The 16,645-nt window shown below is 43.3% G+C and overlaps 1 protein-coding gene across 1 annotated transcript in view; it reads left to right on the forward strand.

Moving 5' to 3' along the window:
• The window catches only part of DCP1A (decapping mRNA 1A), a 44,065-nt gene extending 29,572 nt beyond the window's left edge, over positions 1–14,493 (forward strand). The window contains exons 7-10 of the mRNA XM_005896473.3: positions 5,547–6,296; positions 8,197–8,262; positions 9,976–10,194; positions 10,526–14,493. Of these exons, the coding sequence (XP_005896535.1) occupies positions 5,547–6,296; positions 8,197–8,262; positions 9,976–10,194; positions 10,526–10,606 (1,116 nt within the window). The 3' untranslated portion in view covers positions 10,607–14,493. The remainder of the gene's footprint in view (positions 1–5,546; positions 6,297–8,196; positions 8,263–9,975; positions 10,195–10,525) is intronic.
• Positions 14,494–16,645: the final 2,152 nt, after the last annotated feature.

Raw genomic sequence — 16,645 nt, forward strand, 5'->3', positions numbered from 1 at the left:
TAACATTTTTAACCATTCACTCGTTAAAGGACGGATGTGTTGTTACCAGTTTGGGGCTATTGTGAATGACATTTCCATGAACATTTGTATACAGATTTCTGTATACACATTTCCTTTGTTGTTCCTTTGTCCTTTCTGTTACTAAATCGTGTTCGACTCTTTCCAACTCTATGGACTGTGGCCCACCAGCTCCCCTGTCCATACGATTTCGCAGGCAAGAATACTAGAGTGGGTTTCCATTTCCTTCTCCACGGTATCTTCCCGACCTAGGGATTGAACCTGTGTCTCCTGCATTGGAAGGCAGATTCTTTACTGCTGAGACAGCAGGGAAGCCCAAATTTAAATTTCCTTTACTCTGGGTTAAATGCCCAAGAGTACAAATGTTAGGTAATTTCATAACTGCAAGTTTTAGTTTAGAAATTGCCCTACCATACTGTTTTCCAAGAGGCTATCAGATCAGATCAGTTGCTCAGTTGTGTCCGACTCTTTGCGACCCCATGAATCGCAGCACCCCAGGCCTCCCTGTCCAACACCAACTCCCGGAGTTCACTCAGACTCACGTCCATCGAGTCAGTGATGCCATCCAGCCATCTCATCCTCTGTCATCCCCTTCTCCTCCTGCCCCCAGTCCCTCCCAGCATCAGAGTCTTTTCCAATGAGTCAACTCTTCACATGAGGTGGCCAAAGTACTGGAGTTTCAGCTTTAGCATCATTCCTTCCAAAGAAATCCCAGGGCTGATCTCCTTCAGAATGGACTGGTTGGATCTCCTTGCAGTCCAAGGGACTCTCAAGAGTCTTCTCCAACACCACAGTTCAAAAGCATCAGTTCTTCGGCTCTCAGCCTTCTTCACGGTCCAACTCTCACATCCATACATGACCACAGGAAAAACCATAGCCTTGACTAGACGGACCTTTGTTGGCAAAGTAATGTCTCTGCTTTTGACTATGCTATCTAGGTTGGTCATAACTTTCCTTCCAAGGAGTAAGCGTCTTTTAATTTCATGGCTGCAGTCACCATCTGCAGTGATTTTGGAGCCCAGAAAAAGAAAGTCTGACGCTGTTTCCATTGTTTCCCCATCTATTTCCCATGAAGTGATGGGACCGGATGCCATGATCTTTATTTTCTGAATGTTGAGCTTTAAGCCAACTTTTTCACTCTCCACTTTCACTTTCATCAAGAGGCTTTTTAGTTCCTCTTCACTTTCTGCCATTAAGGGCGGTGTCATCTGCATCTTTACATTCCTAAACGATGTATGTATAATGTTTGTACGGATGCAGGTGGTAAATTATTTAAACCAGATTTTGTATACTACATTTCTTTGCTCCATTTTTACTGTATTTGAATTTAATATCCTGAAGGTCAAACATATTAAAAGAGAAAGTGTTATGTAAAATTTAATTTTTAAAAAATATGTGTTAAGAGAAGCAGCAAGTGGAGGAGCAGATTCCTTCTGGTCTGGCTTATCAGCCATGAATGTCCAGTGGGCTAGTCACTTTCCCTTTCATTTCTGAATCATGGGATTAACGATTCTGGCCGTATCTGACTCACAGATTTACTTTGAAACCCAAATGAAAAAATGAACCCCAAAAGACTCCATTTTATAGGCCAAAGTGACAGCACTTTGTAGAATACTGAGAACTGGATATTGTTGAGCCATGTGATTGTCTAAAATTAGCTCAGATCCGTAACCAGGCCTGTACACAGAAGAGTACACTGGTTTAGTAACACTGCCATCTAGTGCTGAGGAGCAAATAATGCTGTCAAGCCTTAATTTTATTTCAGTTTCATTATTCACTTAGTAGAATTTCCTTGGGACAATTTCCCTCGTTTGTTTTGTATTATTTTTGTTTTTGTTTTTTTGTTCCTGTGGTTAAGAATAATCACACCTTCTAGTGTGCCCAGGGCACTAATGAGTAGGAAATCTGACAGGGACACAGTAAATTCAAACAGAAATATGAAATTCTGTAAATAGCAAGAGCTGTGGGGTGAGAGAGGAACAATGGAAAACCTGATATAGCTTCTTTAAAAAAATTTTTTTTTCAGTCCCATATATACTATCACTTATGAATTCCATTTCACAAGGGAATGGTCAGATTAAAATTTGATTTAAGTGAAGCATTACTGAACTCAGAATCCAGACTGTAAGTATATTCAGATATGAGTAAAGAATAAAATTTCACCTTTTCTGTGGATGATGGAAGATGAATCCATGAATAAATAAGCCCAACAACTAGAGGAATGCAGCCAGTTTTTCTTGTCAGAGGCAGAGGAGAATGGAACAGGTCCTGTCCAAACCAGCTCAGAGACAATAAAGCTTTAGGGAGTTTGTGTAAAGACACATGCTCTGCCCCCTCAGCCTCTAGTGACTAATTCACCCAGTTACGTGATTCCAAAAGTTGGTACAATCTGACCAGTCACTGGCTCTTAGTTATTCAGGTCTTACTTGCACCTCTCTTTTCCAAAGGATCATTATCACCATTCAGTTGATTAGATAAGCTGTCATCTGCACGGTGGACATAATGGTGCAGTGGCATAATGGTTAAGAATACGGATTGTCTTGTTAGAACTAGGTTGGCATCTGGTTCTGTTGTACTTGGGCCTCATCCATAAATGGTGATAATAATAGTACTGCCCTCACCGATTAATAGAGTAACGCATGCAAAGTGTGTAGTACAGGGCCTCCTGTACAGTGAGCCTTCTGTCTGTGATGATTCTTCCTGCCTTATAACCTCATTTCTTCTGCCTTACGTAAGGTACCTCTGAAACCTAATGCTTTACCACACACCCTATTCCATAAAGTCTAATAATCTGTCTCTGGCCTGGCAGATGTTGCAGGGAGGTAGCAGGAAAAATTGGAAACTTACTGCTGCTTTTGCATACTACCAGATGACTTCATTTTTTAATATGAAGTAGATTTTAAATGATCAGAAATACCTGTTCTTAAGTTCAAGTATAGAAACACTTCACATGTAAATGTGGGTAATTTTAGTTTTGTAAGAGTTCGTTTTTGTTCCACTAGATAGATAAAAATTGCTACCTGGATCATTTTTGAAGCCTAAGGTGTATTTCATGGTGAGGTTTCTCCATGTCTGGTTTTTGATTGTTCCTTTTCTTATAAAATAGTATTCTTCACTGGAAAAGACTCTTAAGTTTTTACAAGATCATTCCAATATGATCTGTGTTTTCTAAAGTCAGTCAGTTCAGTTCAGTCACTCAGTTGTGTCCGACTCTTTGTGACCCCATGAATCGCAGCACCCCAGGCCTCCCTGTCCATCACCAACTCCCGGAGTTCACTCAGACTCACGTCCATCAAGTCAGTGATGCCATCCAGCCATCTCATCCTCTTGTCGTCCCCTTCCCCTCCTGCCCCCAATCCCTCCCAGCATCAGAGTCTTTTCCAATGAGTCAACTCTTCACATGAGGTGGCCAAAGTACTGGAGTTTCAGCTTTAGCATCATTCCTTCCAAAGAAATCCCAGGGCTGATCTCCTTCAGAATGGACTGGTTGGATCTCCTTGCAGTCCAAGGGACTCTCAAGAGTCTTCTCCAACACCACAGTTCAAAAGCATCAATTCTTCAGCGCTCAGCCTTCTTCATGGTCCAACTCTCACATCCATACATGACCACAGGAAAAACCATAGCCTTGACTAGACGGACCTTTGTTGGCAAAGTAATGTCTCTGCTTTTGAATATGCTATCTAGGTTAGTCATAACTTTCCTTCCAAGGAGTAAGTGTCTTATAATTTCATGGCTGCAATCACCATCTGCAGTGACTTTGGAGCCCAAAAAAAGAAAGTCTGACACTGTTTCCACTGTTTCCCCATCTATTTCCCATGAAGTGATGGGACCAGATGCCATGATCTTTGTCTTCTGAATGTTGAGCTTTAAGCCAACTTTTTCACTCTCCACTTTCACTTTCATCAAGAGGCTTTGTAGTTCCTCTTCACTTTCTGCCATAAGGGTGGTGTCATCTGCATATTTGAGGTTATTGATATTTCTCCCGGCAATCTTGATTCCAGCTTATGTTTCTTCCAGTCCAGCGTTTCTCATGATGTACTCTGCATATAAGTTAAATAAGCAGGGTGATAATATACAGCCTTGACATACTCCTTTTCCTATTTGGAACCAGTCTGTTGTTCCATGTCCAGTTCTAACTGTTGCTTCCTGACCTGCATACAGATTTCTCAAGAGGCAGATTAGGTGGTCTGGTATTCCCATCTCTTTCAGAATTTTCCACAGATTATTGTGATCCACACAGTCAAAGGCTTTGGCATAGTCAATAAAGTAGAAATAGATGTTTTTCTGGAACTCTCTTGCTTTTTCCATGATCCAGCGGATGTTTTCTAAAGTAGGTATATCTAAATGTTGGTTTGTGCGTGTGTGTTTGTGTATACACACACACATATATATATGTAAAAGAATATGGTGGTTAAGAGTTACGTAATTGGGATTTGCCTGAGGGTCCAGTGGTTAGGACTCTGTACTTCCACTGCAGAGAGTACTGGTTCAATCCGTGATTGGGGAACTAAGATCCTGCAAGCCATTCAGTGCAGCCAAAAAATAAAATAAATGAAAGGAGTCGTTTGGGCCCAGGTCAGAGCAGGGCCTGGCACCCTCTGCATACCCAGCAAATAAAGGTTAAATGAATTCAGCAATACTGCTTGAGGGAAAGGTGCAGGAAAGCTCACAATTGAGAACTATGAACATGTCTCCTCTGAATCATTGCAGTGGTATCAGTAAACCAGATCACTAAAATATAAATAAGTTTAACATTTTCAGACTTAAATGCTTTCCTTTTCCTCCAGCATCTGTGATTTGGGAATTGGAAGGTTGCTATTTAAAAAATGGTTAAATTGGGAGGGGCAGTATAGGGGTAGGGGATTAAATGGTACAAATTTATTATGTATAAAATAAATAGGATACAACAATAAATTGTACAGCACAGGGAATATAGCCAATATTTTATAGTAACTTGAAATGAAGTACAGTCTATAAAAATATTGAATCACTGTGTTGTATACCTGAAACTAATATAATGTTATGTCACCTATACTTGAATTTTTTTTAATAGTTAAATATATTTTCTGGTATTTGAGGCCTAGTCCTTAAGGTACAATGCCTGCCTTTTAATAAAAAAAAAAATATGAACATATAGGTAGGATTGCTTGATCATCATTTGGTCCTCATATCCTCTTGAGTGTAATTTCCCTGCCATGTGTGACTGGCATGGGGCAAATTAACTTTGAGCAAAATAATTGCTCCTTTACCTTACATGTGTTTGTGAAGCAAAAAGGTGAATTCTAAACTATCACCTGAGTCCCTAAAATTTGATTTTTATTACAAATGTAGATATCTCTTCACCACCTTGGGGATACCAGGTGCATTCTTGGCCTTAATCCTGAGGACATCTTCAGCCTGTTCCATTTCCTGTTTTCAGACTCCACCTAGCCTTGCTTCTGCAAACTGATTTGGTTGATGGAAAAGAAACTTAGTTATGCTGGTTTGCAAGAGTTTTCTCTCATTGGGTGGTTTGATTTGTTTCTCAGTCTGCTCCATCTGGACACAAACATCTGACAGTGGAAGAATTATTTGGAACCTCTTTGTCAAAGGAACAGCCAACAGTTGTGGGTCTGGATTCAGAAGAAGTGGAGAAGCTGCCAGGAGATGCCTCCCAGAAAGAGCCCAACTCATTCCTACCATTTTCCTTTGAGCCTGGCGGGGCACCCCAGTCAGAAAACCTGGGTGTCCATCCTGCTGCCCACCCCTCAGTCCAGCCCGAAGTCACCACCCCGGTGCTAATCACTCCTGCTTCCATCACTCAGTCCAGTGAAAAGCAGGCCCCCAGCTATGCCATCCCATTGCACTCTGTGCTCAGTCCCAGTCTACCAGCAGAAGCTTCTACTGGACAGGCTCCCCCCAGCCTACCCCGAAAAACCACCATGATGCAAACAGTGAAGACCGCGCCTAGGCAGAGGTCTCCACTCCTGAGTCAGCCTGTCCCTGAGCTGAGCCACGCCAGCCTGACTGCCAGCCAGAGCCCATTCAGGGCCCCGCTGAGCGTGACAAACACAACCAGTCCGTCTCTCCCAAGTGTTGATCTTCTCCAGAAACTCAGGTTGACCCCGCAGCATGACCAAATACAGCCACAGTCACTCGGGAAAGGTGCAGCGGCACCCAGCTTTTCGCCAGCAGCCGGCCAGCTGGCCACGCCTGAGAGCTTCATAGAGCCTTCCCCTAAAGCGACAGCAGCGAGAGCCCCAGCCTCCCTGAGCAACATGGTGCTTGCTCCCCTTCAGGTACTGGCGGGAGATTGGGTGGCTGTAACCTAGTGGGATGAAACTGGATTTTGATTGAGAGGAGACAGAGTTGTTTAAAGAGACAACCGTTGAGTATGTCAGGGGCTAGAAGAAAGGAGAGGTGAGAAGCCCTGCAGTGATCAACCAAACCATCAGTAACTGGTGGTGTAACTCAGTTCCACTTCCCAAAATAATTTCAGCTGAGAAAAGCTGAGAAACTGTATTTTCCTTCCTGGGTGTGCATTTTAACGTTTATTTTTGCCTGACAGGTCTAGGAGTCCTTATTTGACTCAAGACCATGGATCCAGATTATCCCAAACTTTGTTCCATCCCCTGCTCCCTGAGTACTCTGACTGAGTGCCCGCCTTGTGCCAGGTTCATTAGGGCTGCCATAAGAGCATCCCACATTTGCAGGTCTGAGGTCAAAGAAAGCTTCCTCGGGAAACTGGCCATCAGCTGAGATCTGAAGACTCAGGAGATATTAGCCAGACCTAGAGGTAGGAAGAGTGTGTGAAGGCAAGGAAAACAGCAGGTGCAGAAGCCTAGACACTAGAGGGCATTTGGTGAACTGTGGTGACTGGATCTATGTGGAAAGAAACGGGGGAGCAGGTATTGGTGATGAGTAAAACTTTGTAAATAGTGTCAAGGAGTTAGAGGTTTGTTCTGAGGGCCCTGGAGAGTCTTTTAAGTATATGAGCCAAGGGTGGCACGCTGGGAGAGGAGACGACGGAAGGAGGACGACCCATCAGAAAGGAGGTCGGGGCAGTCACCCGGGCTTGAGCGGGTGGGGGCCTGTACTGGGCAGTGTGGACATGTGGATTTATTAAGAAGGAGGATGAGTGGGACTTGGTGGGATTTGGATATAGGGGTGAAGAAGAGGTTTGTCCCTCAGTAACTTATAAGGTTGGTGAGTTTACAAATGAGGAAATCAGGTCACAGTTGAAGTGACTTGTGCAAGATCACAAAACTGAAAGGGGGTGGAGCCTTTTAAGGTTTTAGTCTCATGCCCTCTAATAATTACAATCCCCAGCTCTTGAACATTTTACCAAATAATATTATACTGGCTCTCCTGTATAATATTATTTCTTAGTTAATGGAGTGTTTTGTTCCGTTCTATTAAAATTTTGTCCAGAAAAAGAAACCTAGTGTCCTGGTTACATGATTAAATTGTCATATTTGCCGTTTCTGTCTGCGAGAATGTTCTGTTTAGTAAAACAACCCTGAAATGTGTCTGCTGCCACTATTCCTGTTGTTCTAGAAATACAACCAGCAGCAGTCGTCAATACCGCCCCCTCTAGATTTGGCCTCTGGGACAGCACCCTGCTCTCCAGCATGCCTCCTGGCAGAGGAAGCTTACAAACATGTTCTTTCTCATTTATGTGGCTGTATCAAATTTTAGGACCTGGGACCGTACTGAGTCCTAATGTGTTTGCTCTGCTACAGGAAGTTCTGTGTCTCCCAGGGAATAGGTGTAACATTTGTCTGTGGAAGTGTGTGGCTGTGTAAGACTGTTTAGTGCCACCTTCCAGAGTGTGAACCGCCTTATCAGGAGGCTTCATGCTGTCAGGATCTTGCGTCTCAACATTCTCAACAGCAAAAATATGCTTGGTCTGTCCCCGCTCTTATAAGAGACCCAGGTTTCAGCTTTTTCTGTAGAGACATTTTCAAGGCTTTGCACACCCCTTTTCTCCGGTGGAACTGAAGGGGGTTGGGGGCTGCCCCGAAGCTCCTATCCTGCATTGTCACAAATTCTGGTCAGCCACTTCCCTCAGGAATCTAGGAACCAAGTCATGTTTGGACTCCTCCTTACAGTTGCTAACCTAGATTTTTCCCCAGTAACTAAGAAATCTTAAATGAAAAGTTGCTACATCTGTTCATCTTTTCTGTTTAAACATTGCAGTCTATGCAGCAAAACCAGGATCCTGAAGTTTTTGCCCAGCCTAAGGTGTTATCCAGTGCCATCCCGGTAAGGATCCCCTTTTTCTAAAGAGCATAGTATGTCTTAAGTTCGTCTGCTGAGTGTGAAGTGAAACGTTTCAGCTTTCAAACCTAGGTCCCTCTTAAATGTCCCCTCCCACTCCCCCAGGCAGAGCTCATTGCTGTGGCCTCTGCAGTCCTCAAGTCATCCATCCTCAGTGATGAGTTCCCTGAGTGTGTGTATGGGAGGGCAAGGTCGGCCACAGCAGGGGCGCTCCCTCCCTCCCTCTGTGTTGTGAATGGGCGAGTGCTGAGAGCCAGTCAGCCCCGTGTCTATGGATAGGAGACAGCCTTTGCCCGGAAGAACCGTGGTGCCCCAGTGGACCAGGCAGTGTCACCACTGCTCGCTGGCTTCCCGTTGCCCTGTGGGCAGAACCTCCCAGCCCAGGCCTGTGTGCTCTGCGCCTTGCTGCTTCTCCCCTGCCTCATTTTGTAGACGTTGTCCTCATCCTCCATTCCCTACCAGCTTTGACAGGCACACTCATCTTTTTCAGTTCCTAAACTTTTAGGTTCCATTAGCCTTTGAGCCTTAACACCTCTCCTGAAGCCTAAGATTGTAAGCAAAAGCCACCTTCTGACTGGTCTTAGCAGGTCTTCTTTGCAGCTGGTCCTGCTGCATGGTGGTCGGCATACCACTTCTTGGTGATCTCTCAGCCTGGTGTTGCACCAAAAATAACCGCAGATGGTGCAGAACCCAGAAACTGCACTCTCAAAACTATGGACAGTTTGGTTCCTTGTAGATGAGGAGGGTGACAGATAGGAGGGAAAAAATATGTAGTTTTCGTGTTGAGTGTATCAAAATATGAGAATTAGTAAAAAAAAAAAGGTGGGGGGGGGCTGCCCTCATATCTCAGTTGGTAATCCACCTACAATGCGAGAGACCTGGGTTTGATCCCTGGGTTGGAAAGATCCCCTGGAGAAGCAAAAGGCTACCCACTCCAGTATTCTGGCCTGGAGAATTCCATGGACTATACAAGTCCATGGGGTCTACAAGAGTCGGACATGACCGAGCAACTTTCATTTTCAAAAAAAAATATTACTGTGTTCTGCTGGTTAGCCATTGTTAGCCCAGAAGTACATCTAAATGAAAGGAGATAAATATTAGTTTTATGTTTTTAAAATTGTATCTGTGATGACTGTGGTGGCATAATAAATACATTGAACACGACTAAAGAAACTAATGCTTCATATAATTCTTTTTATTGAATTAAAAGTTATGTATAATAAAATGCAGATTTCTTAAATTGAGTTTTAATACACATATATCCTTTGGGTAGTGAGAAGTTATATAACACTTCCGTCACCTCAGAAACTTCCTTCACACCCTCCTCCAAGCATTTCTGAGTCCCTCATGGAAAAACTTTACGTATTCAACTTAATCTCAGGACTGTTCTTACTGTGCCTACCCTGCTGTTAGTTATCAGGTTCCCCTTCTGTAGTGATGGGGCTTGGCTTCTCATAACAGCTCTAGGCCATCCTTATCATGTAAATGGGCTCTTCATCCTTCAGCTAACAAGCTTCCTAACCAGACATTAAATGCTTAGATACTGCTTCCGAATCTTTATCTGAACTCTAAATAGTTAGCACTGGACTCTGCATTCCAGCCTCCTACTGCTGTGCTTGTTATCAGGCGTCCCCTCCTCTGGGCCTGGCTGCTGGCTCCCACGCTCTTTGTTGCAAAATGGCCGTTGTTCCCCTGCAGGTGGCAAGCTCCCCTCTGGTTCCCGCAACAACCTCGGCAGCGCCCTCAGTCCTGCTGTCCCCCAGTGTTTTCCAGCAGACAGTTACAAGGTCCTCAGACCTTGAGAGGAAAGCCAGCTCCCCTTCTCCTCTCACCGTCGGGACGACAGAAAATCAGAGAAAGCCTTCCATCATCCTCAGCAAGTCTCAGCTCCAGGATACATTAATACATCTAATCAAGGTATGTAGAATATCAGTTTAGTCTTCGGATTTTCATTCTGTAAAAAAATAATTGTATGATTCTAAAAAAAAATCAATTCATTAAAAAAAAAAATCAATTCTTAAAGAAAATCCAAGACCAGCTAGAACCAGTGTTTCTCTCTCCCTGTGGAAAAATTCTCAAAGTGGAAAAATAGATATGTGTGAATTCCAAAATATTCCTCATGATTGTCTCTGGGTGGTGGGATTCTTGGCATAATTAGTTATACAGAGCACGTATATAACTTCTTCCTAAGCTGTTATCATGACAGTAAGCTCTAAGGAGGTAAACGTGACATGACCATCTCTTCCAGAATGATTCCAGCTTCCTCAGCACACTTCATGAAGTCTACTTACAGGTTCTGACCAAGAACAGAGACAACCACAACCTATGACTAGAGCAGAGTAATTCTGAAGGCAGAATGTCGACCTCAGAAACAAACAGGCCTCATCATGGAAACTTCTAAACGGAACATTGAGCTTTGAGAATTCTAAAATTGAGCCTATGAGAAAGAGACTCATTGCTTAAGAATGTTTTCCAAGTGACGTTCTCAGTGATAATGGAGGTTTCACTGTGAAGCATCACCAGCAGACCTTTGTTTTGGGGGTAAAAAAAAAGACCATTGTGTTCAGTTGTGTGGGTGTTTTCATCAGCTCTAAACAAGTTTGTGAAATAAGGAATCTGATTTTCAACTCACTTTCGTATTCAAGGTCTTGGGGAAAAGAGGTCACCAGCCCTGAGGCAGTCAGCCCAGCCCGTACCCCCATTCCCCTCCCTCATTTCCAACTAAAAACTTGAGCCTTGGGCTGGTAGTCAAGTTCTGAACAGAGCAAAAGTCGGCTCTGTGCAAAGTAGCTTCGGGTTTTAAGGGTCAGCAGCTAAGCTGGCAAATTAGGACTGGTTTGTCCAAGTGAAGTGTATTTTATATGAATGCCCCTTTGGGGCCTTAAAAGTTCTGAAGTTTATTAATTGTATTCTGTTTTTAAGTGTTCCCGGTGATGCCACGCAAAGGGCTTCCCCTGTGCGGATATGTTTGAATAGGGCCCTGCTGGCCCTGTGCTGAGGTGGGAGCGGGCGTGGCACACCTTTGGAGTAAAGGCTGGGACTGGTAAGACCCAAATTCTATCAGAAATCTTCACTTTAAGTTAAACTCTCCAATGGTTTTGAAAATGTTAAGCTTGTGTGTGAATCATAGCCTTATTTTCCTTTTCTGTCTAAACACAGTGAGAGGTCATTGTTAATTGTTTCCCTTAACACTTTGACAAAAGGACCAGTGGACCAATCTGACAAAGCCATTCTGGTTCCATTCCTCAAGTCTACTGAGAATAGTTTTAAAGCTATGCAGAAAAGGGAACTGTTATTCACACTGCCCTTACTTTATTATAGAATATGGAATTAAAAACCAAGTGTGATATTCTGAACTTTACCAATGTATTCTTAGGCTGTGAGTACTTCTGCAGCCCAAAGTCTGAAAATATGTAAAGATGCTTTGTTATGCTGCTATTGATCTGCCATGATTTATATTTATTCTTTTATGGCATGTAATGGTGATTAGTAATATTTTAATGTAGATTTGATTTATTTCAGCAATAGTAATTTTAAGATATTCTTTGAATGAAAGTGTCTTCGTTTCTATGATACAGGTCATTTTGTAGTATTTAACCAATTAAAATGCACTGCTTACTTTTCTGAGCACTATTTAATGATGGGATAAAAACCCAATTGGCTCAACCAGCTAGCTTAAGGATTAGCTGTGAATAATGCTGACAGATATGATGGTTCCTTGGGAACAATCATTTAAGCTTTAATGGTAACTCAATCATAAATCCATAGGTTTTTTTCCTTTTAGCTGAGATTTTAGAAAATTACTTGTGAATTACATACTTGTTTTAGTTTGCGCTTGTTTTCTGTTTTCTGTTTTTTAGCATAAAGAATACCTTGATTGGCTTTTGTTAATCTAAACGTGCCTCCTGGGCAACTTTTCTGCTTCCAAATTTAGTGTCTTCTATTGTGTCTACCTATTATTTGTGAATTGTGCAGAAGTCCAGGAAGCGTCTAAGTTCTCATACTCAGTTAGGAATTAGGAATAGTTTGTTTTCAAAGGTAGTGTGTAAATTCAGCAACCAAAAATGAATTGCTTGCGCATCACCAGGAAAGAGATAGTTACAGTAAGGTGTGAAATGTCGCTGACCCCAGGAGGTGGTGTCCAGGGCGCCCCATGACTATTCTCCGAAGACAGTTGCCCTGGCAGGCTGGCATGCATCCAGGTGTAAGTCTCTATGGGCTTTGGAAAGCGGGAGAATCGAGGGGTTCTTGTTATGATAGATGTTTGAGTTGAAATGATGCTTTGAGTAGGGTCAATATTACAAGACAGTTGAGAGACTGTCCTGAAGAGGGTCTGTAATCAAATCTGTTCATTTTCACCCTTTAATTCAAGGAATGAATAGGATAGACAGTAGAGAATCTGGGATGAGGTTTCCTTAGTGTGAAAGTAAACTTTTAAGTGCCCAAGTCATGGAGACTTGAAAAGGGTAAGCCTGTTTCAACTCCCAAATTTTTGTATTCAAAGCATTTTGAAAATTCAGAAGCCAGAGGTTCACCGTCATGAGAACCAGGAAGTTCAGGCCAGAATGAGTCAGTAGAGAAGTCAGGCCAAGCCTGAACAGTGGCAGTTGGATGACCCTGGGCCAAAAGTCACAGTTCAGTTGCCTTACCCCTCATTCAGACTTCTGTCCAGAACCTCATGCTAGTTTAGGTTGCATGTTTACATTGCTGCAGTAACTTTACTGGAATCTTAAGTTTTAAACCTTAGTTGAGTCAAAATGGACACCAAAACAGAGACGCTTCTTGCTAGGTTTGCAGAACTCCAGGTGCCCTGCACTTAGGTCACCGTGTCTGTCTGTAGAGCCCCTCACCCGAGTGGGTGGCCCTGCTCTTCTTTTCTTGCAGTTACCGTGATGTGTTTTGAGTGGACTCCCACCCCCCAAACAGCCTCGTTCCTTTAAGGCAGAAGCTCCTCCTCATTGTGCATCTCCCCCCAGGTTGGTAAGGTGTGACTTGGAATCCCATGTTGTCCAGTGACTGTCAGCTCCAGGAGTAGCATTCATGCCATCTGCATGTGAATGTGAATGTCCACGGCTTACTTTGGAAGGCTTTTGGGAGCTGGGTTTTGTTAAGAGCCCAAGTTGACCTGGGTACTTCTCTGCCAGAGGAGGCACAGGCTTAGTTGAGAATAGGACCCGATTTTGCATGTCAAGAATTGTTCTTTTTCCACCTGTGTGTTCTTGTAAAAAATCTTAAACCCCATCAAATCTACTAGGTAAATATTTTTAAACCATGCAGCTTTATTACTCTCCTCCCCAAAGAATGTAGTTTGACATTTTTCTCATTTTGATAGTAGAGGCCATAACTGCCATTGTATTACTAATAATGCAACATGAAATTGAAGGTGCCTAACTGCTTAAAAAACAAAATCAGCCATCATACTGTAACTCTGGGCAAAATGAAACACAGAGGAATGAGAGGCGGCACAGGCACGGGTAGGCTCGGTCCGTGTGAGTGAAAACGAGGACTCACAGGGACGTGTGTCCTGCATTCTTGCTGCACGTTTGCTGCTGAGCACATGTTTCTTTCCTACCTGTCTTTGGTTTTCTTCAGTTGTATTCAAAGGGCCTGCTGGAACCAGTAGCGCCCTGCGTTTTCAGGTGTCTAAAATGTTAAGATCTGAAAGAAGTAAAGCAACTTACACTGTGCTCTTTAAAAGGTGTGCTTGAGAACATTTCCCTGAGTGGGCCGTCGCCTCCAGGAGCCCTTTTTTTCAGCAAGAGAGACATGTGCAATGTTTCACTTGGCTTTGTGTGTGACATCTTCATTTGAAATGCTCTGATGCAATACCGTTCACTTTGAAAGGGGGAAATGCAGAGTTGTGTTTCCCTTTTATCTGTGTGATTCCTTCAGAAACATGTTTTTAAAATATATGTTCTCAATGGTTTTTTATTCTGTATTCCTGCTTTGGCCATGTGGCTCTCATGACCTTCAGTGTACCAGTCTCATTGCCCTGAATGTGGGCCTGAAAAGCTCTGGGACTGTGGCAAGATTTTTGTTCCATGAGCGCAATGCAGCATCATTAACATTTTTAATGGTATGGATTTTATACCATCTGTGTATGTTTGCAAATATTAAGTTATTACCTGTTTTCAGATGAGCATTTTTCATCCTAAATTTTATATGTTTGCAAATATATTTTTTTAATAAAAGTTCAAAACCAAGTTTTAGCACCTACTCAATTTTAATTGTGTTTTTATTGAACTTAAAGACTTAGGAACTTTTGGATGAGTTGCCACACTGTGCTAGAGCCCCTCCTACTGCTGAGAGGGAGTAGGGTGAGACAACAAAACAAATCCATTTATTCCCAAAAGGTTTCCCCAGATAGAGGGAACAGGTCTAATCAGGACGAGAAATAGTCTTTTATAGGGGACTTTTATCTTCTGAGTCATTTCTCAGATGCACTCATGTGCCTGGTGTCTAGGTTGATAAAGAAGGAAAGAGGGAGAGAAGAAAATAAACTATGATTGTTATGGGAAATAGGGAAGAGGGTAGAAAAGTGTTAATCATATAAGTCCCTGATAACTGTTCACATTAAGTATTGGGTTGGCCAACCCAGTATGTTTCCAAATGAAATTCTCCCTAAAATGTTTGCTTTACCTGCCTGCTTTCATAGAGCAGAGCATATGCTTAAACCTTGCTTTATGACTTGTTTACTTCATGAGTGGCTCAGATGGTAAAGCGTCTGCCTACAATGTAGGAGACCTGGGTTCAATCCCTGGGTCGGGAAGATCTCCTGGAGAAGGAAATGGCAACACACTCCAGTATTCTTGCCTGGAAAATCCCATGGACGGAGGAGCCCAGTAGGCTACAGTCTATGGGGTCGCAAAGAGTCGGACACGACTGAGCGACTTACTTTCTTTTCTTCTTATGACTTTTATACACACACTCAGTCACCACTAATGCATGCTCATTCAACACATAAACATTGCAACTATTTTCTTGATCTTCACAATAACCCATTTTAGAGAGAAGGGAGTTGAAGCCAAGAGTGACAAGGATGTGCCAAAGGCTGCTGCTTATTAAGCCAGCACTGAGTTAAGGACCTGAAGCCATGCAGACTGGAGGGTTGGTCTAGAATTCCTTTCTTGATTCCATTGCCTCCATGATAAATTATTCTAGATTGCTGTTGCTGGGGCTTTTATGTATGTCAGAGCTACAGGAGGCAGCCTGTCTCTCCTGGATGAGCAGCTGGAAATCCAGCCACGGGGTTTCCTCTAAGGATGAAGCAGGGTTCTTGGAAAGCAGAAGAGAAGAGCAGCAGGAAACAGTCACTAAATCAAGCAAACCCTGGAGCCCAGCCTGCATTCCCTCTTTCAGACACTGCATCTCTGGTATCTGTAATGGGAAGAAGTCAACAAGTTTCTAAAGGGCTTAAATCCATTCAGGATCCTCAACCTCCTAGACTTTGCTGCCATACTCAACGCAAATAGAACTCATGACATAAGCCTCCTACCTGGCAGGAGGATGGGGCTTCCACACATCAATTCAGGTTCACCAGGCAAATAAATTCTCTGCGGATGGCTGCTAAGAGATATGTTATGCCCAACTGGTAGAATGGCTCAGAAGGAGGTGATAACAAGAGCAACATGACAGTCACATCATGTTTCACAAACATTTCTTTCAGTTAAGTTGGAATAAATTTGAAATACAGTCCCATGAGTAATCATAACCAACATGTGTTGTGTGCTGTGTGATTGTGTGCATTATTTGTTAATCTTCCCCACATCCCTGCGAGGAGGAGGCCATTCAAAGTGCAGCCTCCAGAAAGGGCTCGAAACTCACCAGCTTCTGTCATCCTGAGAAGGGGAAGAAGGGGTACGGGGTCTGGTTAGACTGATGTCAGCCCGTCCATCTGAAAAGAGCTCCAGAACGTGGAGCCGAGAAGGCAGCCACACTCCATAGGAACTGGTGTCTTTGTACCCAGGTCCCTGCCACTCCAAAAAGATGAGTCTGGCATTGCTTGAGCCCTGCCAGAGCTCTAGAGACACCCTCAACAAGCCACACGCCATTTTCTGTGGAGTTTCTCACAGTGTTGGCAATGGGGCCCTGGCTTCTGAAGCAAGTACAAAATCTGGATCCCTACACATTTTGCGACCCAAGCCCCGTTTATTGTTTCTGTATCTGGCATCTGAGTTGATGCTTTTGTACTGCGGTGCTGGAGAAGACTTGAGAGTCCCTTGGACTGCAAGGAGATCTGAGCAGTCAACTCTAAAGGAAATCAACCCTGAATACTCACTGCAAGAACTCATGCTGAAGCTGAAGCTCCAGTACTTTGGCCACTTGATGGGAAGAGCCGACTCATTGGAAAAGACCCTGATGCTGGGAA

This window comes from Bos mutus, chromosome 22 (assembly GCF_027580195.1).
Source record: "Bos mutus isolate GX-2022 chromosome 22, NWIPB_WYAK_1.1, whole genome shotgun sequence".
Lineage (NCBI taxonomy): Eukaryota > Metazoa > Chordata > Mammalia > Artiodactyla > Bovidae > Bos > Bos mutus.